This window comes from Eretmochelys imbricata, chromosome 2 (assembly GCF_965152235.1).
Source record: "Eretmochelys imbricata isolate rEreImb1 chromosome 2, rEreImb1.hap1, whole genome shotgun sequence".
Classification (NCBI taxonomy): Eukaryota; Metazoa; Chordata; order Testudines; family Cheloniidae; genus Eretmochelys; species Eretmochelys imbricata.
Window position 1 is genome coordinate 216,320,740 of NC_135573.1, and position 27,325 is coordinate 216,348,064.

At 43.7% G+C, this 27,325-nt stretch overlaps 1 protein-coding gene across 1 annotated transcript in view; it reads right to left on the reverse strand.

Moving 5' to 3' along the window:
- The window catches only part of SCIN (scinderin), a 99,333-nt gene extending 76,920 nt beyond the window's left edge, over positions 1-22,413 (reverse strand). The window contains exons 1-3 of the mRNA XM_077809383.1: positions 22,152-22,413; positions 10,745-10,899; positions 8,184-8,345 (exon numbers count right to left, since the gene is read on the reverse strand). Of these exons, the coding sequence (XP_077665509.1) occupies positions 8,184-8,345; positions 10,745-10,899; positions 22,152-22,350 (516 nt within the window). The 5' untranslated portion in view covers positions 22,351-22,413. The remainder of the gene's footprint in view (positions 1-8,183; positions 8,346-10,744; positions 10,900-22,151) is intronic.
- Between the last annotated feature and the right edge of the window lie 4,912 nt (positions 22,414-27,325).

The following is a 27,325-nucleotide window of genomic DNA, read 5'->3' on the forward strand; positions in this document are numbered from 1 at the left end:
AGTCTTGCTATTGACTTCAGTGGATCAGGATTACACTTTTGAGAGGATTGGCCAGGTCTATTGATGTTACAGCCAGTTGGAATATATATGAAGGCTCTGCAGACCTCGACACATGACTCTCAGAGCGTCCGATAAAACACATCCCCCTGTTTGGGACTTCACAGATTCTCTTCTTGTTCATGTAGGCTATGACTTATTAAAAAGTTGAGTTACTTTTTTTTGTGTGTGAAAGGGTTCCTAATTAACGTTTTTTGTTTTGTTTTTAAGGTAATGGGAAAGGAAAGTATAGATTTAAGGGGCAATGGCAATTCAAATTGAGCCTCAAGTTTAGGTTTTCTAAAAGCTTGTTTTTACAGAAGTAGAGACCAATAGAAACGGTTCCATATTTTTTTAAGTTTCAATAGAATTAGTTTTAAACCAAAATTCCAGTACCTCACGAAGCATCCAACTCAAACACTGCAACCTCTGGAAATGGAAAGTGAAGATGACTAAATACAAAAGCATAAATTATGTCATTGTTTTTCACTGTCCCAAAGGAGAAAGTGCAAAACCAAACAATCAGCACAAACAGTGAAGAATAATTTGGATTTTACCATTTTGTTATGTCATGTCCTTACACCAGCTTTCCACTAGCTCATCTACACTCTGTCTAGTGAAGGTAAGTATAAATAAATATACTGATACCGCAGAATGCTCTGATTTAGCATGGTTAGTGAGGGCTGTTTCGGAAGATTTTCCCCATTTAAATTACTTATTTATTCAGTTAAGCAGTTGAATTGTCAATGCTTATTTTTGTCTAAACTGTTTAATTCTGGGTACTGAGAGAGAAAAATCCTGTCACAAAAAATAGTTAAATCACCTTTTTAAATTCCTTTGAGACCATGATACAACGAACCTTGGAATGATCAAAACTCTGCAAGTTTCAAAGCAAACTCCATATTCATTCGGTCAGAATAATGTCTGAGGGACCTAGAGTCCTGTCTATGCTACAGTTACAATTGTATGTCTTTTTAACCCATTTATGATACTGCCATCTGATACAGCTGGAACAAATACAGCTGTTATGAAAAACACGGAATGGAACAATGTGCAAAGTAATGCACATTGGAAAACATAATCCCAACTATCCATACAAAATGATGAGGTCTAAATTAGTTGGTACCACTCAAGAAAGAGATCTTGGAATCATCATGCATAGTTCTCTGAAAACATCTGCTTAATGTGTAGCAACAGAAAAATAGAAAGCTCCTCAAAAAAGCTGACAACGTTAGGAACCATTAGGAAAGAGAGAGATAAGACAGGAAATATCATAATGCTTCTATATAAATCCATGACATGCCTACACCTTGAATATGGTGTGCAGTTCTGGTCACACCATTTTAAAAAAGGATAGAATTGGAAAAAATACAGAGAAGGGCAACAGAAGTGATTAGGGGTATGGAACAGCTTCCACATTAAGAGAGATTAAAAGGACTGAAACTATTCATCTTAGAAAAATGATACTGAGGGTGGGATATGCTAGAGGTCTATAAAGTCATGAATAGTGTGGAGAAAAAATGTTATTTACCCCTTCACATAATACAAGAACCAGGGATCACTCAATGGAAATTAATAGGCAGCAGGTTTCAAACAAACATAAGGAATTACTTTTTCACCCAAAGCACAGGATGTTGTAAAGGCCTAAAGTATAACTGGGTTTAAAAAAAGAATTAGATAAGTTCATGGAGGATAGGCCCATCAATGGCTATTCTCCAAGATGGTCAAGGATGCAACCCCATGTTCTGGGTGTCCCTAAACCTCTGACTGCTGAGACTGGACGACAAGGGATGGATCACCCAGTAATTGTCCTGTTCTGTTCAGTCCCTCAGAAGCATCTGGCCCTGGCCATTGATGGAAGACAAGATATTGGGCTAGATGGACCATTGGTATGAGCCAGTATAGTCATTCTTATATTCTGGAAATGGCAGTCATGTGTCTCCCATGTGTGTGTTTCTCACAAACAATGCTGCCTAACTATTGTATTTGTGCATTCTGGGAATATCTGTGCCACTATCACTTACTGCTCAGCAAAGGATAAAAAACTTGAAGGACATGCCCTCAGCGTGGCACCAGCAGCATGAGAAGCAATGCACTCTTGGATGTCTGACTGCATATAGAGCGGCAGGAAGACAGGCCAACCTAACTGGATACTCTAGCACAGCTAGCAGGTCTGTCTACCCTGCATAACGATCATCAGCTCTGACAATTTTATTGCAGCTCACACTATTGGGTGTTTTTTCTTAAAACCCTACCTCCAGGAATCAGGCATTTACATGAGAATCAAAGCTTTCAAGAAAAACAAAACAAAACAAAAAGAAACAGTAGTTTTTCTAGATCTTCTGGTATGGAGAAAAGCTGGAACACCTGAGCTCTAATGTGTCAAAAAACTGGAGTGCAAATAAAAGGTTCTCAAAATTTATTATTTTTAATCTCAAGATTTTGTAAAACTGACTCATGAATTTTGAATGCTTGGAGCTAGCCATATTGACACTGCAACAACAAAGTTCTAGGAAACCCAGCCTACGTGACCGACAAGGGAAAACGCTATTAGCTGGCACACTTGCTAAGCAGGTGTTAACTATCATGTAGGGATACAAACCAGGTCTCGGAGTCCATTAAAATTATGTGGACAGGGCCCAATTTCTTCTCCTGGATTTTTAACCCAAGAACTGCTCTAGCAAGGTCATCTAGACAAATTGAGAGTCGGTGACAAATTGTGGAGAACAAGAACCGTAGGAGAAAAAGGCATGTGGTGAAGGAAATGAGGCTTTTTTTTCTTTTCTTTTCTTTTTTTGATTACTGGTAGTGTAGTAGGGAATAGAATGAGAGAAGCAGAAGTAGCCCACCATATAAGAAACAGATTTATAAAGGTGAACTCCCATGTGGCAAGATAGGAGGCTGGAAAGCCAGATTTGAGTGTATTTATTCCCACAGCATGGCTAAAAAATAAGTGACTAATATACTGACAGGAACAAGTGGTCCCTTAAATGGTACAAAACATCCTAGAAAAAGTAACCCACTCCAACAGGAAGAGAGAGCACAGAAGTAAATAAAATGACGGCACCCAGTGCAAAAGTGTGATGGTGAATCATAACTACTAGTGTGGAGCCACTGTCGCGCTCTCCCGTCTACTTAATTATTCCAGCCCTGTGAACGGTGGTAGGTATCTTGGCAGGAGAAGCTCTCCCACTGACATAGTGCTGTCCACGCCAGCCCTTAGGTCAGTGGAACTTATGTCGCCCAGGGGGGTGGCTTATTCACACCCCAGAATGACATAACGTATACCAATTTAAGATGTAGCGTGTATATAGCCTTAATTAGGTCTCTGTGCTCTTGATTTTATCATCGTCATGAAGAAGAAATGCAAGAAGCTGAATTTGTGTCTACAATGCAGACGAAAAATCAGCTGATGGCAAAAATAGCAATTGTTATAAAGAAAACAGATTTAAGTAAACAAACAGATAATCCAGATGGATTCTACGGCCCTTTGGAAAAATGGGCAGTCTCTGTTCCCCTTTCAAATAATGCTGGGGTTCATGCTGAGTGTACAAGCAGGAACATAGAGAGGCTTGTGTGGTCACACAGGATAAGAGCTTTATTCAAGATAACCCAGAAGAGACCCACATTGTGGTCCTCTAGCAACTAGAACTTTCATATCTTGCCCTAACTTAATTCTCCACTGGGCAATATATCTTGCCCATCCTATTGATTTCTTAACACTAGGCATTGGTATCAATTTATAGAGGCCTATGCGCAGAGAAAAAAATATCATTCCATGAAGTTATTAGTTCTGATTCAGGGATGGATTATGACATTCTGAGGCCCTAAGCTATGTCAAGTATAAGAGGCCATACCATTAATAAACTCTTCTCCCGCCCCGCCACAGAAAGGGCATTGAATATACAAACACGAAAGCTTTATATTTGCAGATATACACAAAGGCAAAGTTGTAAAAATAGAATAATAATCTTCATTTTCAGCAGCCCTCTCTGGAACAATCACATCATGACAAATAAATTTTAAACAAATTCTTTGAATTGCAAAAGTAAGTAAAGTAGAAGTAAACAATACACTATAAAAAAATACAAAATAAAAAAAATACAGTAAATAGTACAACGTACTAGAAGAGTTCTCAGGAAATTTTTCTTCTCTGTTGGGGCATCTAAATTGTGGAATTCCTTGTCTGAATAGGCAAAGAGACTTCTAGAGGATATCAGATGGCAAGAGAGGATACAAGAGGCAATAGAGGATATAGGATGCACATAACCCACAGGCATAAAGCTCAAATATTATGGTAGTTCTACTGATATGAATTATACCCAGATTATAAGCAAACCATCAGAAAATTGTATGCAGGTTGTATTTTTCCAATCAGTTGATTTATTTTGTTTTTATAGAAGGTTATGCTGAATTACCTAGTATTGGTAATAAAATTAGTAGCAGAAAATTTTTATTGAAACCAGTAAAAAAAAATAATTTTTATATTATATAAATAAAACCTGTGTTATTTTACCAGGATACCTCTGTGAAAGTTAGTGCTATGTTCTCACAGGGAAACAAGAAAGGATATATAATTTTTTTTACACCATGAATAAAGAAAATTATTCTTCTTTTCATATAAATAAATAAATAAAAACATTTGATTGATTTTGTTAGGGAAATATAAAGTTTATGCAGACTATGTAGAAAATATATTTACAAATGTTTATTCTGATTTAATTTTCACTATGAAACAATGAATTGTTGGGATTTTTCTTTTGCCATACTATAAAAATACAATTATGCATATGATATGTGATTTATAAATATATATAAGAATTTTTACATAGCATACTACCCATAATAAAATATTATCTTGCATGCTCCAAACCCGCCAAGCTGAAAATCCCAATCTTTTTCTAGGCAAACATCTCTCTTCATGTTGGCTTCTCTATCCTCTGTCTCCCACAGGACCACTAATTAATCTCAAGTAAACACCTCGGACACAGTGACAATAAGCTATATGCGCGAAAGAGAAAGGAGGAATTTGCCAGTCTTTTTTCTGCTAATCTCTAGACAGGCATTGAGAAAGTGAGAAAAACTCTCTTATATTTAAAGCAAATATAATGAATATTATAGCCTTTAATAGCCTATAAATTATATATGCACATTGTGAGCAAGTTATTTCAAACTAAGTACTCAGGATATTTTGATATATATGTATATATCCTTTCATCAAAACTCTCTGATATTTACTGTGAAGGTTCCCAAAACTGACAGAGGGAAGCCAACACAAATTTATTCTCCTCAAGATACACTGGACCCAAGTCCATAAGATGATCACCAACAAACTCAATCATGTGAAGCATGGATAGTGCATGAAGCAGAAAGCGGCGTACACACTACAATACACAGTTGTACGTTTTTACAGATCAAAAGAAGAACACACTAACATATGAGTGTGAGCTTGGCAGGATTGTTTCACAACACTGCTGTCTCTGACCTCACATTTTTCCCAATTTTATCAGCAGTGAGATTTATTTATTTAAATAAGTTATGAGGGCACGGTCAGAATTTTACCAGTAGCAGCTGGCCAACGAAATGCTGCTTTAGGAGACTGATAGCAGACTTACTCAAAGAAATACGAATTTTACAAGTGCAGTTATCATTTCTTCCTCAGCCCTGGCCTCTCGCCAATTAGTGAAGGGTAAGGGTATTTGTGTAGCCAGATGTGCATATTTTTGTCATATTTGAATGAAAATATCTACATTTAGAGCGAATCTTCTTTCTCCCCCACATGTCTCCTTTATTTATCAACAGATTTTGATAAAATTTGAAGTGGAGTCAGTTTTTTAGAGGTCACTCATGTTGAAAGGCCCTAAGATGTCGCTTAGTTCGCTTATACCTTAATCCGGCACTGTTCTGACTGCTAGTTACCTGAAAGTGTGCAGGAGTCTTCTGCATAGTCTTCTAGCAGTCTTCTAGTCTTCTAGATATTCGCTGGGACTTCACGTCTCCTTAGTTTATGTTTCACTGTAATGCTGTCCCTTGTTCCAACTAACTTTTTTTGGTAAGCTTTGCTTTCCCTAGAGTTGAGTGTGAAAGATGCAGTACACTCACTGTACATTGTCACAGTATCCCTCATCGTCTGCCTTCTGGCTATCATGATTATATTGGAGAGTATGTTTTACAAAAGCAATAGAAAATGAGCTAGGATGCGATCATTGCATATTTTATTTTTTTGGTCGCTGGAAATTGCTTTTCTAGCCCTATAATGCACCTGAAGAATCTGGAGGCCAGAAGTCAATAGAAGTTGCCAAGGGCAAGTACCTCACGGGAGGATCAGGCCCTGAGATGACACAGCTATACATACAGCATTTTCCATTCATGTTTATTTGCTCCAATATTCTAATCTGTCAATGGATTATTTTTGGAGGGGGGATTTGGCTCTTCCTGGTGTCTTTTGTCCAATCCCAAGATGCCATTTCCAGATAATAGTGTGGACACTTAACAGTTGGTTGTTTCTTCCATGGCTGGAGGGCACCATCTTGGCAGGAGTGGGAAGCTGTAAAGGCATCACAGCCAAAGGCCTCTGGACACTTTCAAATACAAGACAACCAATAAAGACAACAACATGCCCCAATATCTTCCCCGAGTAAGAAACGGAGGAAACCATACCAAGCATAAACCAAACAAGCCCCCCAGATCAGGGCCTATGCTAGCCTCCCCAAAAGGGTCATGTCTATATTACCTAACCCAAGTTGCATACCTGGCAGAGGTATAGGATTCTCTTTCAGAGTAAAGAATCAGTCAGGTTTATAATGCAAGTTTAGACTCAAGAGCAGTTGCTAAGAGGAGAGTCCAGTTATTTTCTTTCATGTGTTCTCATACCTTAACTATGACAGTGTCAGTTATGCAAATAAATTTAAACTGATGACAACTGACGTAATGTTTAACTAGTATGGATTACATCCCAGGAATTTGTTTTAATATAAAAACATTAAACTACAATTCAGACATTAATTCCATGAAGGCAACATTGTACTAGTGTTTCCAAATCTTATCTGCACAAGCAGACTTTTGTATGGGTATGCAATTATGTAATATAAAGAGAAAGACATCTGCTGTAAATCAGTCTGTTTTTTTCACTTGAAAGTCTCAAGATAGAGGACGGTTTCTCATAATTCCCTTCTCCTGTCTCTTCAAAGGATCATGTTTAAAGGTTTAAGAGTAACAGCCGTGTTAGTCTGTATTCACAAAAAGAAAAGGAGTACTTGTGGCACCTTAGCAACTAACCAATTTATTTGAGCATAAGCTTTCGTGAGCTACAGCTTCCGATGCATCCAATGAAGTGAGCTGTAGCCCACGAAAGCTTATGCTCAAATAAATTGGTTAGTCGCTAAGGTGCCACAAGTACTCCTTTTCTTTTTGTTTAAAGGTTTAAATATTCTCAACCCTAAATGAACATTGTTTACAAGTGTCTTCTGGATTATAATTGGTCTCAGATTACCTAAACAATTCTACAGCAAGCCTATCATTGTTTAATATATATTGTAAGCTTGTTATGATAGTTATTTTTCAAGTGCATTGTTTGTAGAGGGTAAATGTAAAGGGATAATGAATATTAAGAATTGCATTCAAGGCAAAAACGGTTTCATCATTCCACATAGTGGATTTCAACTCCAATATTTTGCCTCTGATATCAATAGGCATCATGCACACAGGGAGAGCAGAATACAGGAGACCAAATCCACCATAAAGTTTGGAGAATGCCACTTTAAATGTATAACCCTGGAAAGACAGGCAACTCAGAAAGGGACCTGGGTGTCATTGTAGACAACTCAATAAAGACTTAAGTAAAATCCTGCTCACACTGACATCAAGGTCTATACTCCCAGAGCCTTCACTGACTGGGTCCTAAATCAGAATCTGCTTATACAAGACTCCGATATCGGTAAAGAAAATAAAACTAATTTTCTAAAGTTAGCCTTTGTGAGTCATTTATCATAGGATCTTCAAATCCTCATGTGATACTACATCAGCTTGGGTCTTTCATTCAGTTCATGGGACTGTGACAGGATCAGTTATACAGTTCATTCTATCATTCAGACCTTAGCAGGGATGTTGCTGTTATTTTTCAAAGCCTTAGTTCTATAAAAACTTACAGTTCCGAGATCAACAATGAAACAGTCTCCTTTGTTGAAACTGGCCCAGCTGAGAGGAACTTCTGTAGCTCTCACTACCCTCCGGCCCTTAATATGCAGAAGCCTCTGTGCACTCAAGTCATTAGTGACTACGTGTTTAAATCCAGATGCAACGCCACCAGCCTAAATATAAAAACAAATATGGAAACTTTGATTAAGTTTGGTTTTCTTTCTACAGCAGTATTGAGAAACCAGACCTCGGACATGTACAAAATGAGAGCTATGTGGCACGCTGCTTGGGATTACCAACACTGACCACAGCCCAGAAGAACAGAGACAGTGGGTCAGATCAACACCTGCACTTCTGTGAACTGGGGGGGAACACAGTTGTAATTCAGATACACCAGTGTATGGAACTACCACAGAAGGGATGGGTGTCAACATCATTACACCCCTTCCCCTGTTCCTATGGGGACCCTCTGAATGAGGGAAGCAGAGAATGGCACTGGCTGCTCTCTCCATCGCTATTTCCCACAACCATGTGCGGAAACCCAGCATAAGGTAATGCTGACCCACACTGTCTGGGCAGAACCCAAGAGGGGAGCCCATAGGGGCTAGGAGGAAGTATGGAGGCATATGGCCTCTGCACAGATGACTAGAGATGGGCAACACTCCCTCCTAGCAGGTGAAAAAAATGCAGATTTGGAAACACTGAAATGATCTGAGAGTTCATGTTGGTTTTGCTCAATTGTTTCAAAAGACCTCTACAATAATTTTTTTAAAACAAAACATTTGAATTTTTTTTATTCAAAATGAGTTTGTTTCAAAATTCCTTTAATTTCATTTTTAAAAAAATCAAGTTAAAAAATGGTCAAAATCGGAACATTCCGATTTTGTCAAAACAAAACATTTTGTTTGACACAGAACAACCCAACCAGCCATATTTTATTTGAAAAAATTCATTTTCAGTTTAACCGAAATGAGTCCTGCCCCTGATTTTCCAGAATTGCCAGCACACCAAAAAATCCATTACTGACACTGCTCTACAAATGACCCTACCCTCCTCCATTCTCAATAGATCTCCTGGTTTCAAGATGCTGTTCTGTGTGGGAAGGAGAGAATTCCAAAGTAATTCTGTGAGTAATCTCCCTGTCCCTGAAGTAGATGTTTGCCACCTAGGAAGCAATCTGACCCAGTGTGCTGCCCACACAGGGAAAATCCAAAACACTGGTTTGAGCTTTCATGAATTTAAACATATTCCCTTGGGATTAAACTGACTTGGCCTGTGTGCCTGCACAGGGAAATAAGCACTTGAGACCTCTAACAAGGTGGCCCAGACCCTGGGCTCCAGCACCCATCTACTCCCTTCCTCAAGCAAAATGGTCAAAGGAGGAGGAAGCAAAGGAAGAATTATGACTGAGTTTCGAGCTGTGGAGCTACTCCTGGAGCTGTGTAGTTCACACAACATCCCTTGCTTAGGGTTGTGCCTCAAGGCACAGACTATTTATTTCTCAGCAAGCAGCAGTTGAATTAACAAAACAATATTTTTAATGCCCAGAGAGGTTTCTATCCTTCCAAATGACTAATTAGCTACTGCTGCCCAAGAGAATTTCTGAAGCAGCTGGTATGACAACCTACTGCCGGCAACACCACAGATAATAAGTTATTGCTGTTGGGAAGTAGGCACTAGTACTGGTTGGAATTTTCAACTTTTTGAAATTTCAATGAAAGATTCATGAAAAATGCTTGCTGTTTTTCAGCCAGCTCTACTACACATACAAAACTCCAATGTAACAGGAGGGGGCAAACCCCTCCATACAGGATGGAAACCAAACTTTTTGAAGCAAAAACCAAAGGAGGTTCTGGGTATCTTCCCCATTTTTCTTTTTTACACACTTCCAAACATTGGGTTCTGTATGAGGCCAAAAGCAGAGGTGCCCCAAACCAGTGAGGCAGAGGTCATTCTTCTGGTATTGACAGCTTACCCAGAAGCAGAAAGTACCAAGAATCGCAAGACTGCAGGCTCACATGAGGTTTAACAGCCCCGTTTTGCAATCTTAAGAAATTGAGAGCTTATTTGAACAGAACTGTTGGATCCCATATCACAAGCAGGCATGGGAGGGAGGCACCCTTTTTGTGAGCTTAGACAGAGACCTTCAAATCTTGTCATGTACTCCATGAAACATTTTTTCATGCCTACTTTTTATTGGGCAGATTATGCCACTCTTATGTCAAACAATACCTTACACTGAGAATATTCCCACTGAAATAAATGCTACTTGCAGAGAAAGGCACTAGTCTATATGAGTAACCATGGTAGGATGTAATCCTATATAGTTATTACAATAGGGAAAGATGGTTCTTTTGAATACCAATAAAAGGTATCAAGAAATTGTGTTTCTGATTTTTCAAACATTCTAAGTCATTAATTGTGTAAATATGGTTACTTTGTATTAAAGCTAGGTAGAAAGCAGAACATTTTCCAGAATCCAACAAAGATATGTTTTGACCTTTTAGGTGGTGTGAGGGGGAGGGGGAGTTGTGTTTGTTCTGGAGAAACATTTTCATAGCTGACTGTTTACCTTGTACTTAATCCCTCCTTTGAAATATCCAACAAAGTCAGTAGACTCGTATCCTTGAATTTCTCTACTCTGCACAGGTTTCCCACCTAGGTAGTCATCCATCTGAACAGTGAAGATTGCTGCAGCTGTGCTTTCATCCTGGGTGCATTCTTTTCCTGAAAAAAGATAAAATATTACCCTTATGAGCAAGTCATTCTAGTGTAACAAGATGGGTAGCCTGGATTTTTGTTTTCCAAATAGTTTTCCCGGACCCAATAATCAGATGCGTGATGATATCCTGATGCAACATTCAGCAGAATAACAGTCTATGTTTCGCGAAAATGCATCCAGCCCTTTCGCCTTTTGACCCTTTCAGCAAAAACCACAGACACCTTTCAGGACTATTTCGTAGCCACTTGCAGTACTGGCTTTCTACAGAAAACAGGAAGGAGGAGCGTCAAAACAGAACCTCTCTCAATCTTCTTGAGTAACATTCTAGTTTAGTGAGACAAATTCAAGCCTGAAAAATGAAAGCTACTTTTGGCTTTCCAAAATGACTTGTTTTGAGTGTGAGCATGGAAAACGCTTGGAAGGGCCAGGGAGCAGAAAGTAGTTACCTGGGGCAATATTTGAGGTGGGAGGAGGATACCAAGTTTAGCTAAACGTGCTGGTTCCATTTACACTGAATTTGGTGTAAAAAAAAAAAAAAAAAAAAAGAGTACTTGTGGCACCTTAAAGCACTCCTTTTCTTTTTGCAGATACAGACTAACACGGCTGCTACTCTGAAACCTGACTGGTGTGTTATCTTTTCAGAGAATAGCAGACAACAATTCTTACCAGGAAAGTATGACCACATTTATGGTCAAGGCACGTCTTAGTCTACTATAGCATGCTCTGTAAAAAACCCTTTCTAGCATGATTAGACTCTCTCTACAGTCCAAGAAACCTATATTGCACATGTTTAGTAAGATAGATGTTTAAGATTAATTCTCTGGAAAGGCACCAGTAGTCTCCGGTCTCACCAGAGAGGGCTTTTATTCCATCATCTGCAGTGCCTGTGTCTGGTTTCTGGCACTGAGGTGAAGCAGGGTTCAGAAATTCTGAACCAATCACATAAGGGGCAAGGTTGCTGTTTTTTTGCAAATGGAAAAAGTTGTGTGCTTTCAGCTGAGTCATCAATAGAAGAGGACCACTGAACTGGGCTGTTGCCTTTCCGGTAGATGACTGAGGAACGCCTGGTCAAAGAGAGACCCTGGTGGCTCCAGTCAGCACTGCTGACCAGGTCACTAAAAGTCCAGTTGGCCGCAGTGGCCGGCTCTGCACGGCTCCCGGAAGTGGCTGGCATGTCCCTATGAGCAGGGCAGCCAGGAGGGCTCCACGTGCTGCCCCTGCCCCGAGCGCCAGCTCCTCAGCTCCCAACCCTATGTACCCAGCCTGGAGCCCCCTCCCACACCCTGAACCCCTCATTTCTGGCCCCACTCCAGAGCCCATACCCCCTCCCACACCCCAACTCCCTGCTCCAGCCTGGAGCCCCCTACTGCACCCCAAATTCTCATCCCCACCCCCACTCCAGAGCTTGCACCCCCAGCCGGAGCCCTCACCCCCTCCCGCACTCCAACCCTCTGCCCCAGCCTGCCGAAAATGAGCGAGTCAGGGTGGGGGAGATCGAGCAAAGGAGGGAGGAGGGATGCAATGAGCGAGGGCAGGGCCTTGGTGAAGGGGCAGGGCAGGCCAAGGGTGTTTGGTTTTCTGCAATCAGAAAGTTGGCAACCCTAGATGGGTGAGAAGTGACAAAACTAAGAAATTACTTCCAGCATCAGGCTCCAGGCAGTCTATGCCAAGCCCAGGAGACCTTTCAGGGGTTGCACGGAGGGAAAAAGATGGAGGAAGAGATGAAACTCCAGCCAAATGTCATATTACAGGAGGCCAGACAACTGTCTTCCCCACCTGCATGTACTGGGAAAGGGCAAGGAGAGGCAGAGAGCGGGGACTACATTTCCTAAGGATGGCCACTTAACTAGCCCCTCACATTAATATGCATCCTGGGTTGCTTTGCAGTTTTAGAGAATGCTTGTACAACTCACATGGGAGAGAAGAACTGCTGGAGCTGCTTTTGAAATGGAGGAAACCCTGGTTCTCAGGGAATCAAAGGGAGGAGTAACCACAATTTATGCAGAATCCTCTGGAGGGTGGAATCATACAGCTGCCTGATTTTATAGAAGCAGCTTTAGATCAGACGAAACCAGCAAGCAGACAGTTAAAAGCCTTGAAGGAGCCATGCCAGCCCTTAGAAAAAGAGAGAACTCTTCAATGGAGTACCCCACTTTTTGAGATTAGAACAGACCAGCGGAAACCTAGAATTCTGACAATTTGATCCCAACGAGCAGAGCTCCATTAATTTCCAGGTACTAGACCAGCAAGTGGAAGCTTGTAAACTGGGTGCCCCAGCACAAAAGCCAAGGCCAGGACTATTAACTCCATAAGCAGTATAGGCACAGACAGACTGGTGTTGAAACACTTTCATATAAACACAGAGCAACTGTTAAAAATTGGTTTAAAAATTAATTTATGGACATTCATTTCCGTAAGGCACATACTTTAAATTTATAGCATGTAATTATACCACAGGGACCAAGGAAATAGGCCCTGAAATATTGTTATAGATAAGAGTCAATTTCTATACCAAGTCTTGCAATAAAAATTTAATATTGTTTAAAATATCAGGTAAATTCAGCCTGGCGTACACAGCTCAAACTCAACTGGAGCTAGAGGGCCTGAATCCACACTCATACACACACATGTATGCCAGGAATGGCTCCACTAAAGCAAGTGCGAGTGAGAAGACAATCAGGCCCAGTGGCTCAGGGCTGATTCCAGCTCGTCCATTTTTGTGTAGATAATTCATTTCTGGGTATACAAAATGGCCTAGAACTAAACCTTGAAAACCCAGAGGCCATGGCAATCTAGGTAAAGATGGTCTCAAGGAGAGTGCCATCCTGGTAAGAGATGACTAGTATTCCACAGAACTAAGAACCCAGAATATTAAAACTATAAAGTCATAAAATCCTCTCATTAGCATTGCTAGCAGGCAACGTGGGGAAAGCCACAAAAACCACATACAAACGGAAAGTCTCATTATCTCAACAACCGGTAGAGATTTTCCAGGAGATAGAAGGGTGAACTTAGAGATATGCCTGGCTAGCATGCAAGGGCTTTAACTATGTCCTAATGGGGCATGGTTTGATGGCTAATCCCTAAAACAGATGTCAAGGTTCCTTCCCCACTCTGAACTCTAGGGTACAGATGTGGGGACCTGCATGAAAACCTCCTAACCTTACTTTTACCAACTTAGGTTAAAACTTCCCCAAGGTACAAACTATTTTACTTTTTGCCCTTGGACTTATCGCTGCCACCACCAAATGTCTAACAGAGATATAATTTGGAAAGAGTCCGTTTGGAAACGTCTTTCCCCCCAAAATCCTCCCAAACATTACACCCACTTTCCTGGGGAAGGTTTGATAAAAATCCTCACCAATTTGTATAGGTGACCACAGACCCAAACCCTTGGATCTTAAGAATAATGAAAAAGCATTCAGTTTCTTAAAAGAAGAATTTTAATAGAAGAAAAAGTAAAAAGAATCACCTCTGTAAAATCAGGATGGTAAATACCTTACAGGGTAATTAGATTAAAAACAGAGAATCCCTCTAGGCAAAACCTTAAATTATAAAAAGACACAAAAACAGGAATCTACATTCCATTCAGCACAGCTTATTTTCTCACCCATTTAAAGAAATCAGAATCTAACGCATATCTAGCTAGATTACTTACTAAGTTCTATGACTCCATTCCTGTTCTGTCCCTGGCAAAAGCATCACACTGACAGAGAGAGAGGCTTTGTTTCTCCCTCCCCCCAGCTTTTGAAAGTATCTTGTCTCCTCATAGGTCATTTTGGTCAGGTGCTAGTGAGGTTATCCTAGCTTTTTAACCCTTTACAGGTGAAAGGGTTTTTCCTCTGGCCAGGAGGGATTTTAAAGGTGTTTACCCTTCCCTTTATATTTATGACACAGACTCTGCCTAGGCTGCCCATAGTAGCAAGCACAAGCTGTAACCACGACTACAAGCCAACTGGTGCTTGCTGAAAGGAGTACTAAGCTGGGCAACAGTGACATCCTACACAGAACAAAAAAATATTCTTTATACTCTGGACACACTGGCAAGCATCTTTGCTCCACTTTTCCATTGGTTCACAGGCTCTTGGGTGAACAGACTGGAATTGATCTTTTACTGCTACACTGGCTTCAAGCCTTCACAACTGCAGAGCAAAGACAGCTAGGAAAAGGTAAGAAGAAAAAACAAATGCCAGAAGCAAACTAGAAGTTTGTGGTGGTCAGTTAAGACTCATAGGGAACCCAAGAATAAACCATGTTAACATGGTGCAGCCATAGTCACATTTTCCTAAGGCACAAGAGGCAGAGGGTAGGGTTAGGTCATTTACATAATGCTGGAAGTTTCCTCTCCTAGAATTGTATTGTGACAGCAATACCACACCTCTAAATTGGATTACACTTTTGTTTAGACAGAGTATTTGAATGATGGAGAGAAGATCCTTTCAGAACATTGCAGTCAACCCAAAACCTATTTGATGCCAGAATTAGGATCAGTCTTGTGGATTCCAAGGTATCAAATCTTTAGGGACCTTTATGGCCAGAGACATTTAGCGTGTTCACTGAGCAGAGCCTGTATACTGTAAATCCTTAGTAGAAACCACAAAGTTATTATTTAGTTCCCTATTTCTGAAAGCTTACTCTTTTGTAAGAATACATCAGACATTGGTGAAAAGAGAACAAAGCACAATCTTGTTAATAGGCCGAGGGATGGAAAAGTTATGAACTAAACACCATGCTTAAAAAAACCCAGAAACACTCATACAAATAAGCCAAGGTGTTTTTTGTTTGTTTGTTTGTTTTTTTGCTTTGTTTTTTTAAGTAGAACCTAGAGGCCTCAGCCATGATCCAGACCCTTTGTGAACTGTACAAAGATAACAAAGTGACAGTCCCTGCCCCAAAGCACTTTTAATCTAGACCAGGGGTCAGCAACCTTTCAGAAGTGCTGTGCCCAGTCTTCATGTATTCACTTTAATGTAAGGTTTTGCGTGCCAGTAATACATTTTAACATTTTTTAGAAGGTCTCTCTCTATAAGTCTATATATTATATAACTAAACTATTGTCGTATGTAAAATAAACAAGGCTTTCAAAATGTTTAAGAAGCTTCATTTAAAATTAAATTAAAATGCTGATCTTACGCCACCAGCCCGCTCAGCCTGCTACCAGCCTGGGGTTCCGTTCACCTAGGCCAGCAGCGGGCTGAGTGGGGCCTGCGGCCGGGACCTTGGCTGGCCAGAACCCCAGACCGCCAGTGGGCTGAGCAGGGCCAGCGGCTGGGACCCCAGACTGGCAGTGGGCTGAGCGGCTCAGCCCGCTGCCACTCAGCCCACTGCCGGTCTGGGGTCAGTCCGCCGGCTACTGCCAGCCAAGGTCCCGGGGCCTGCGGCCGGGACCTTGGCTGGCAAGAGGCTGACAGCCAGAACCCCAGACCGCCAGTGGGCTGAGCAGGGCCAGCGGCTGGGACCCCAGACTGGCAGTGGGCTGAGCGGTTCAGCCCGCTGCCACTCAGCCCACTGCCGGTCTGGGGTCAGTCTGCCGGCTACTGCCAGCCAAGGTCCCGGCTGTCGGCCCCACTCAGCCCACTGCCGGTCTTGGATCCCAGCCCTGCCCACATAGAGTGGGTACCTATCTTCTCCCTGGTTCTAGCCCATTCTCTTCCTCTCTCTCTGCACTGAGCTGAGGGTGGGAGTGCACTGACAACAGGGCTGGGGGTGAAGGAGCAGGCTGGGGGTTGGGATGCAGGGTCTGGCCAGGAGCTAGAATGAGGGAGGCGGCTCAGGGTTGGGGCAAGAGGTTTGGTTGTGGAGTGCTTACCTGGGCAGCTCCCATTTGGTGCGAGGGGTGCAGGTAGGAATGTGGGAGGGTGCAGGAGCTCGTGTTTGGCGCTCAGGGTGGGGGTGGGAATGTGGGGGTGCAAGAGTCAGGACATGGGGGGGCTCGGTATGTGTGGGGGTACTGGAGTCAGGCCTGGGGTCGTGGGGGGTGCAAGAGTGAGGGCACAGGGCTGGCTGTGTGTGAGAGGAGTGCACGGGTCAGGGCACGGGGCTGGGGGATGTAAGGTGCAGGGATCAGGGCAGAGGGCTGGGGTGTCTGAGGGGGGTGCAGCGGTCAGGGCAGAAGGCTGAGGGTGTGGGCTAGGGTCCTGGGGGCACTCCCAGCCCCCTGCTCAGAGCGGCTCACAGCAGGGGGCTGGAGGGCATATGCCCTGATTCTAGGCTCCATCCCCACCTCTTCTCCACCTCCTCCCCAGAGTGGTGAGCACACTATGGCTGGCTTCTCCCCCTCCCTTGCAAGGGCCATCAGCTGATCTGCGGCAGGGAGGGAGAGGAGGAGGGGCAGGAACCCAGCAAGCTGGGGGAAGAGGCAGGGGGAGGGGAGAGCTTGCCTTCCGTGCAGCAGCAGCCAGGCAGGACCAAGCTTCTTCATCCTGCCGGTGGGGTGGGGGAGGGCGGAGAAGAGCTGGCTGGGGCGGGCAGGATTTTTAATGGCACGCTGCTGCCTGCCGGGGTCCCTTTTATGTCCATTTATTCTTTTACGTAGAAACTGTCCAGTTTGGCCAATGGACATGGCAGAGGGGCATTGCTGGCACATGATGGCATATATCACATTGGTAGATGTGCAGGTGAACGAGCCTCTGATAGTGTGGCTGATGTGATTAGGCTCCTATGATGGTGTCTCCTGAATAGATATGTGGACACAGTTGGCAACAGACTTTGTTGCAAGGATAGGTTCCTGGGTTAGTGTTTTTGTTGTGTGGTTGCTGGTGAGTATTTGCTTCCTTGCACCATAACTGAGATTAACACACCGAACAACACGTAGGGCTGGGAAGACGAAAATGTCCATTCTCTAAGGAGAAACAATTATTACTGTTAGGGAATTTATTTCCACGTTTTTATTATTATTTCTGGTTTTGTGTTTGTGGGGGGGATTTTTTTAAAAATCCTTAATTATAAAAGAGGACCAGATAATATTTATTCTGGACTGTCCTCCACACCCCAGTTGTGACAAAGTCAGGCTGAATAGTTGCAAGAGAGTGGTCTTATTGTGTTCCTGGAAGAGGGTAGGTATGTTAACCCTAGAATGATAAAGGTCCTTTTTCCTAGAAGCTCAGAAAGAGCTACATCAGGTCAATTAGGGACACCTTGTCCAATTAAGGGCTGCCCCAGACCTTTAAAAACCCCTCCTCTGGAGAGAGAAGCTGCTGCCAGGTTCATGGCAGAAGGAAGATAGGCTACTCTAGGGTTAGAAGCTGCTCTCCTCCCTACAGGGCCAACAACCAAGTCTGACAGGTTTCAGAGTGGTAGCCCTGTTAGTCTGTATCAGCAAAAACAACGAGGGACAAGCCTTGTCAACTGTTGAGAATAGGCCACTTCCACCTTAATTGAATTGGCTCGTTAGCACTGACCCCTCCACTTGGTAAGACAACTCCCATCTTTTCATGCGCTGTGTATTTATACCTGCCTACTGTATTTTCCACTCCATGCATCTGATGAAGTGGGTTTTGGCTTATGCCCAAATAAATTTGTTAGTCTCTAAGGTGCCACAAGGACTCCTCATTGTTTTAACCAAAACTGAGTGCCTGTTTAGGGAAGGACTGACACCCTGGCCAACCACAGGACAACACTCCCCCCGTGAGGAGGCAGGGAAAGGTATCCCCCTTTATTTTGCGTCTGTAAATTGGTTTCTTTTGTTTGGAGGAGGAGCAGCAGCACTCCTTGGGCCAGTAAATACAGAGTGAGACTGATTTACCCCAGGCCCTGCCACTGCCAGAGGGCGAAGTGCTAAGTGTAGCCACACAGTTTAGTAGCCTGAGAGGAGCAAACCCCTCTTTCCATTGACAATGGAAACCCCGGAGAAGATGGTTTCAATTTAATTGACTGTTCCTTAAGCACTGAAGACAGAGGCTCCAGTCCTGCTCTCCTCGAAGTCAAAGAGAGTTTTGATGCTGACTTTAATGAGAGGTGACATAGGGCCCAAACTGCCTTACATTTTCAAATACATTTTGGGGTTTTAGCAGTATCCCTTCCATTGGTGTGAAGGGGAGCTGCACAGCTGAAACCTTGTTCACTGTTCTGAAAAGACATACATACACAAATGTTTTTGTTTAAGGCTTTGACCAATAAAGCAGAGATAGTTCAGTGCATCACAGGCCCTTTCAGCTCTAGCATATTATTACTTTGGCTTTGCCGGAGCACAAAGGTAATTTTACAAGTGCAGAGACCTTATTCATAACCACCTCTAGAAACATTTTTACCAACCACCAACTAAAGCACACTAATGGAAACTCCTCAGACACTTGAAAACCAAGAATATTAAACATTAAATATTAAAGGTTGGCTTTTAATCAAACAGCTGATCAAGGGAGCTATTTGCTCATTAACTGTATAAGCCCACAATTTTACAATAAGTGTCATGGTTAACCAGGTTATTTTTGTTTCTTTATTACACTGACATACAGTCTATTAGATTTATTAAGCAAGCATAACGTGCATATTTACTACATGGGTAGCATATTTTTTAAAAGGGAATGTGAATTTAATGGGAGATATTTTACTGAACACCACCATCCACTCCAACACAGCTTGAAAGATGCAGCTCAAGTAACTCACATATAGTTATTTCTGTCTGCTTCCTCTATATGCATCCATCCTTTTGTACACTACAGTAGTAGCCTTTTCTACTTGAAATATCCCATTAATTTGCTTATAATATGGGGGGATTCTCAAAGGCAAAAACTGGCAGTAAGTGCCAAACTCCCATTGAAAGTCAAGGAATTTAAGCACTTCTTACTGTTTGGGCCTTTGAAGATCTCCCTCAGGGTCTTCTGTTGCTACTAAAACAGACTTTGTTTAGTTATACCTCAAGAGAACATTTCCTGTTGTCAAGAAACTCAAAATAGCTAACTGGGGGTGGGGGGAGGGGGAGATTAAAACCTAACTACACACTGCTGTCCAATGTTCATTTGCATAAATGAAGTAGACCTACACCATTTGAAGTCATCTAGCATATGGGTGTCAGCACACTTGTTAGGAGCGTGGCGATCTTTTACAAGAAGAACTGCAACATGTATTTGTCTTAAGTGTTCATTTGTTTTCCATTTTAATCAAAAATATTTCTCCACGCTCTTGTCACAGCATCATCACAATGCAGACAGTATTTGTGTCCTACATTTGTTGGAAGTTTGACAAGTTTTTAGAATGTCAATTCTTATTTAAATTGTAAGCCCTAAGGCGGAAAGAACTTTTTCTGCATCTTTAACCGTAAAGTGCCTACTACACTTTGGCCACCCTATCAATGATAAAGTAATACAAAATACAGAGTTAACTGGTAAAGGTGCTAATTACCACACCCTGCTAACAATCTCTAGTACCTGAAGCCAAGTGAATATCTGCCAAAACGCACTCCCATCTAACTAGAGCAGGGTAAAAAAATTTTGGCAAATAGTATGTTTTCCAAAAAGTGCATTGGGGGGGGGGCACTAATACTATTGGTGAATTTGGGTCAAATTCAGAAAATAGTTACAGCCCCCCCCCCAAAAAAAAAACCTGATTTTTTTTTTTATTGGCAATGTTGAAACATTGTTTGACCCAAATAACATTTTTTCACTGTGGTGAGATAAACAAAACAAAAACAGAAAAAACAGACAATTCAGGTTTGATTCAGAACAAACCAATTTTTTTTACTGTAAAATCAATTATTAATTCAGCTCTTCTAACACTTCTGGTACTGACATCTGTTGTCCAATACCTCATGCAGACAACATTTCTCATTGGATAAGAGCTAACCAGAGTGAGCCCAGTATGATCTCCACAAACATCTGAAGGTGAATAGCCCAAGCTCCACTTTGCTCTGGAATTTCCTCCCAAGGAGTCACACAGATCCAACATACTAGTTATGTGTCTTATATGCAATCATTGCATTTAGAATCCATGAGAAACAAAGCTTCAAACACACTAAATTGTTATTAAGTCTTGGTAATATTAATAATAGTATTAAAATGGATTTTACTTGTCTGCATTTAGCTGTGTGTGTATGTGAATTCAGAGAAAACTTGTGGGAAACACTGCAAAACTTTTCCTTCACCTGCACTAGTAACTGGAAAAGCTAGATGACCTCTTAGTGGCTAAGATGGGAAAGTCTCAATATCCTGGACACACAAAAACATGTCTTCACCCCAGCATCCTCATGTTAGGCTCCTATTTTCATTCTAAATACTTTACGGGAAGAGAGTGTAAATGGAGTTGACAGACATGAATCCCAGCCGTTCCACTTGCTGCAGGAAAAAATTGTGCTTGGATTGCAGATAGGCTAAAATAGAGAGTGGGAAGAGTCTGGGTAAGAGATAGATCTAGTCACATCCTGTTGATTTTGCACCCAAGCTTCGCCAAATTGTACCATTAAAATAGAAACCAAGTCTAGTGGCTCTACTACAAACAATTCTAGACCCCCACACATCCCAGTGCAGCACCACTGCAAAGCCCCAGATCCCGCACCTGGGATGAAAACTTGTCCACGCTGAAGTTGAAGGCAAAACTCCCATTGACTTCAATGGGGCCACTCCTGGATACTGCTAGATCCAACCAACTTTTGACATCATCATCCCTCTTCTCCTCTCCCACATCCCAAATTATACTCCATGAATAGTAAGCTCATCTTTCACTAAAGCAACCTGGATCCCAACGTATGCAGGTCCAGCAGCCCCATAACAAGCCAGAGTTGGCACTAGCTGAATCCTGCTGTTTTTGGTCCCAGTTCCATCGCTTAAGTAGAGAACATGCTTAGCTTCTCCAGCTCCACCTTCACAATTTAGGCTCTGTTGTGCTACAACACAACCGCCTTCGATCATCTGGCATGTCGAGCCTGCCAAATTTTGGCTGCAAACTTAGAAAGTGTATTATCGAAATAGCCAGCAAGTGCTGCTTCCCCAACATAAAAGCTGCACCCCAAGACATCCTGGCACAAGAACGCTGCAAAGCCCCTCGTTTGGCACCTGTTTCCTGCTGGATCCAGCTAGTTTTTGGCAGCACACCCCGCACTTCCAGGATCTAAGCGAAGTACAAATGCCACTCCTCCCCCCCGTCCACTTTTTGCAAGCATGTTCCTTGGCGTCTCTGGGAGGCTTCACAACTGAGCGCTCCCGGGGCATTTAAATGCCCGGCAGCTCTCAGATCCTGGGCGAGACTGACAGGAAAGGCGGTCCGCGTACCACCAGAGGACCGGGACGAGCCCTCTCCCTCTGCCTGATCTCCCCCACCTCCTTACCTAGCCAGAAGTGCAGCTTGTAGAAGGTGGCGTCGCTCTTCTTCAGGGTGTGGAGCACCAGGTACGCATCCCCCACGTAGAAATTGCCGTGCAAGTTCTCAGGCACCGGCCCCAGGTCCATCTTCTCGATCCTCCAGATCTGCAGGCCACTCTTCAGGCCAGCGTTGGCAAACTCCTTGTGGTACAGCTCGGGGGCCATGGTCCGGCGGGCAGAGCCACGGGGGCGAGAGAGAGAGAGAGGTGGGAGCGACGCCGCGCTGGACCCAAGCGACCCAGGGAAAGTCCAAGTCTGGCTCCGGCTCTGAGCCCCCGCCGCCGGGCCAGGCAGCTTTATCAAGCGAACCCCATTGGCCCAGAGGCGCTCAAGGGGCGGGGCCTAGGACTCCGATGGCTGCCTCCGCGCTGGGGCGGGGAGCCGCTCGGCCGCCGGCCCGGGGAGTTCCCGTGCGGCGCCTGCCGAGCTCGCGGCCACTCGCCCCCGCCTGCGGTTAGTGCTGGTCAAAGGCTGCTTGTGCTGGAGAACAGGAGAGACTTTGAGGAGCGAGGCTTCGGCCGGTCTCCAGGGGCTGAGCCTGCCCTCGCTCGCAGCCTAATCAAAGCCCTCGTGTGAGACTGAACGCACCTTGGGTCAACCCTCAGCCGGTCCTTTTGCACCTGGCATCTCTGTCAAATCATGACTCTACCCCGCGGAAACCAGTGGGGGTGTCACATTGTTCAGGAGCCCGGCCGTGAATCCTCCAGGCCTTTTGCTCCTATTACACGGCGCAATAAAGACTTGGTTTTTCTCAGGAGTGCCTAGTTAGGGGCAAAGAAAGGACCATGAAGGCACAGGTTTCAGAGTAGCAGCCCTGTTAGTCTGTATTCGCACAAAGAAAAGGAGGTCTTGTGGCACCTTAGAGACTAACCACTGTGTTTGAGCATAAGCTTTCGTGAGCTACAGCCCACTTCATCTGTAGCTCACGAAAGCTTGTGCTCAAATAAATATGTTAGTTTCTAAGGTGGCACAAGTCCTCCTTTTCTTTCATGAAGGCACAGTAACCCCCTGAGTTACAAAGCCCACAGGTAAAAGGCAGGTAGTTGGCATGGCGCTCAGAGCTGTGTATGGGTACTTCTTTATTCTAAATGGAAAGAAAAATAAAAGAAGGCAGGAAAGCAAAATACAACTGAGGCATCAATCATAGGTGTCAAGCGGCTCTGTTTGCCTACATAATTGTATCACATCAGGCTTAGTTTTCTGAGCAACTCTCAGCTGAGTTCACAGAGTTCTTATAGCTTTCGCTTGCTGCAGGGCTGTATTTACTCAGGATGTGTACGTGCGTCTCTGGAAGGCAGCGCACACTTATCGCATCGCCTCCCCCCCTGCCACCCCGCCTTCCATAATTTTACTTTATTTGTTCTGGGGCAAAGGTTTCCCAAAGAAATCCAAGGAAAAAAATTGATGACTCCGTGTCCAGGACGGTTCCTATACCATACCTTTTCTTCCTTCAGAGGGTTACGAGGGTCGTATTTGTGTGAGGAGGAAACCACGTAATCACAATATAGTCAGTGGTGACAATGAACTCTTCTTATTTTTCCAGGGGTGGAGGGAGAGAACAGGAAAACCACAGACAACTGCCCGCTAGCATGGAAGAGACGCCCCTGGAGTGAATTTTTTTTTTTCCCTTTCCTCCAGACAACTCATAGGAGTACTAATAGCAGCCTCCTCGGTGAGCACAGTTACCCCCACAAAAAAATACAGTACTCCGCAACCCCTCCCCCACCCCACAGGCAACATAATCCCTCAGCCATCCTGGGTGCTCTCACCTGTGCTGCAGTGACCCTCGGCATGGCAGGTGTCTTTGGTGACTGATTCAACATGAAGCCCTGCTGAGACAGAAGCACTGTCCCCTCCAAAGATCAAGTTTTGCGAGCTGGGGGTGTCGGAGACTAGAGGCAGTATTGATGAGGAATCAGTGGTTGGCTTGAGAGTAGGCGCATCTGAAGTCTCCTCTGGAGCAAGGTTGCTTGGTGGTGACAGTCTCAGCTGGTCAACGTGGCAACACCAAACTACTCCTTTGGCAGTCTGGATCTTTATATGAGATGAGTCCAGTGACCACAGTGATGGTTGAAGGAACCCACCTTGGTCTAGCTCTGTAACTTTTAGCGAATACACGTCCTTATGGAGTGAAGGAACGCAGGGTAAATGATGACAGGGAGGAATCCAAAGCCTGTTCCTGTTTGTGTTGCAATTCCTCAAACAGCTTGGTGTTAAGACGGCCCAGGCATGTCTTAAGCCATTGTCCCTGCTGGGCTAACTCTGGTAGTCAGACAGGGAGTGACATGGTGAGTGAAGAGGAACCTGGCAAGCCTTGTTGTCAGGCTCTGCCTCTGCTATTCAGGTCTAGTGGTTGAAGCGTGGATCACAGCTAGGCGTAGGATTGGTCCTGGGCCAGCAGTAGTCCTGGAACTGAGATCCAGGGACAGACCAGGGTCAAAACTGAGATCCGAGTCTGTAGCCAAACCAGAATCAGAACTGTACCAGGGTCCAGGTGCAGGCCAGAGGTCGAAGCCAGGTGGTCATGTGGGAGCAGGATTTCAGAATTGTACTATAAGAATAGAGGTACTAATGTATGTCTTGATTTCATTTTACCAGTCACGCCATTTGAATAGCAGAAAGGAATGACCCACTGGGACATTGGTAGAAATACATCTGACAGACTGCCAGTGTCTGTACTGACGTTAAGGCAGGGACAGACCAGAACAATCCTTATGACTGATTATGGTCATCTTTTTGTTTTAGGATAAGTTATAATGTCAACTATCGTTTCCTATATGTATTACAAATTAGGCACTCTAGTTAAATATACATTTCTTTGTTTTAAGGTTTAGTAAGTAAAAGACAGGATCTTGTATTGTGTCTATGTTAAGGAGATTCAAAATAAACTGACACTATTTGTATTCTCAAAGGTCTCTGTAAAAGACTGTTTGTGTGAATGAGGAATGTATGCATCAGGAAAAGATAAGGTGTGAAGGCCATTGTTATAGCCAGATGGTCAAGGAAGAAGGAGTGAAGAGACTTACAGAGAATCATCAACGTGCATCCATAATGAAGGAAGGGCAGATTGACGACCCTGAAGTGAAGGCTGGCACCCCTAAATACAGGACAATTGATTAAATCAGAACCAGGACAGGATGACCCTCTTGGAGGTGTATTGGAATGTTTACATCAAAAGATACACCAATTAAGAAGTAACCCGGTCACAAACTGACACAGCAAAATCCATAGACTTCAGCAGAGAAAAAAAAACTATAAGAACAGGGTGCTTGGCCATGGGACTTTGGGTTCGTCTTGCCACACTCCAGGAGCATCGGATCACGACCAGCAGAGCACTGCTCCCCTATTCCCAGGGGAATACTACCAGGGTGACTGCAGGGGTGGTCCCCAGGCTCCCCTACCCTGTCTTAATTGGTAGGGACTTCCCCAGGTTTGAGAGCTTACTCCCCCCAGTAGAGCCAGGGGAGGATAGCAACCCCCGGGTTGAGATGGAGGCACCTACAGATAGCCTTTCCCCAATGTTTGCCGAATTTGCCCCAGAGTTATTCTCATCCCCCGGAAAACCCCGAAGTCTAGGCGCGAAAGGAGGGCAGATAAAAGATTGGGGACCAGGATTATAGCAGAGAACCAGAAAACCTCCCTTGTTGGTAGGCAAACCCATTCAGGAGGCCAGGAGATAATTCAGGCCAGTGAGGACTTGGAGGCAATTCCTAGCCCAAGTAGGGGCAACCCAGGGAGCGGAGTAGAAACAGGCCCCCTGGAATTAGGTCAGTTTGGTACCGCACATGAGAATTTTGGGCAGGATCAAGCCAATGACCCGCTATATGCAAATGTAAGGGAGATAGGTAGTGGAAGTAAATGGCGTACCTGTGGAAGGAAAGACCAAAGGCCCAAGGCCATATTATGTGCTCAAATGCGATCTGTTGTACAGGATAGCGCAAACGTGAGGGGAAGAAATAGAGCAACTCTTAGTCCCATGGAAACACACAAGGGCAGTACTAGAGTTAGCTCACAGTCATCTATTTGGGGGATATCTAGGAGTAGATAAGACACTGGATAGAGTCCTAAGAAGATTTTATTGGCCAGGAATACGTGCAGAGGTCCAGCGCTATTGTGCCTCCTATCCTTAATGCCAGTTGCATAGCCCCTGACCTCACTTGTGGGCCCCATTAGTTCCTTTGCCTATTATTGAAGTCCGTTTCGAGAGGACAACCATGGACATAGTGGGCCCACTGGAAAGATCGGCTCGGGGCCACCAAAATGTACTAGTCATCCTTGACTATGCCACGCGGTATCCAGAAGCCATTTCTTTAAGAAACCCCACATCCAAGGCAAAAGAACTACTCCAGGTTTTTGCTAGAGTGGGCATCTCTAAGAAGATCCTGACTGACCAACGAACCCCTTTCATGTCAAAATTAATGAAAGACTTATGTACCCTACTCTGCATCCAGGCCATACGGACCTCAGTCTACCATCCACAAATAGATGAACTGGTCGAGCGGTTTAACCGTACCCTTAGAAGTATGATCTGGAAGGTGGTAGCTCAGGACGGAAAAGGCTTGGATACCCTTCTACAGTATCTAATGTTTGCTATACGGAAAGTCCCCCAGGCGTCCAGTGGTTTCTCTCCCTTTGAGCTACAATACAGACGCCAACCACGTGGAATATTGCCAAGGAAGATTGGGAAGAACAACCCAACCCAGGAAAGAATGTCATTGAGCATGTGACACAGATGAGAGAGCGAATAACTCGAGTAACCTTTATAGTATGAGAACATTTGGAAAAAGCACAAGAAGCCCAGCGGACATATTTCAACCGTCAGGCAAAAGTATGGAGATTTCAGCCGGGGGAATGGGTGATGGTCTAGTGCCAACAGCAGAAAGCAAACTCCTAGCCAGCTGGCATGGACCATATGAGATAGTGGAAGCCACTGGGGAGGTGGACTATAAGGTCAGACAACCAGACCGCCGAAGGCCAGAGCAAATCTACCACATCAACTTACTGAAGCCCTGGCATGACCGAGAGATGTGCCTGGTCATTCAGGGAGCTCCACCCCAGACAGACGACCCACAGGGGCAGGTGATGATATCTCCTGGGTTAACTCCAGAACAACAAACAGAGGTCACTGATATGATCCAAT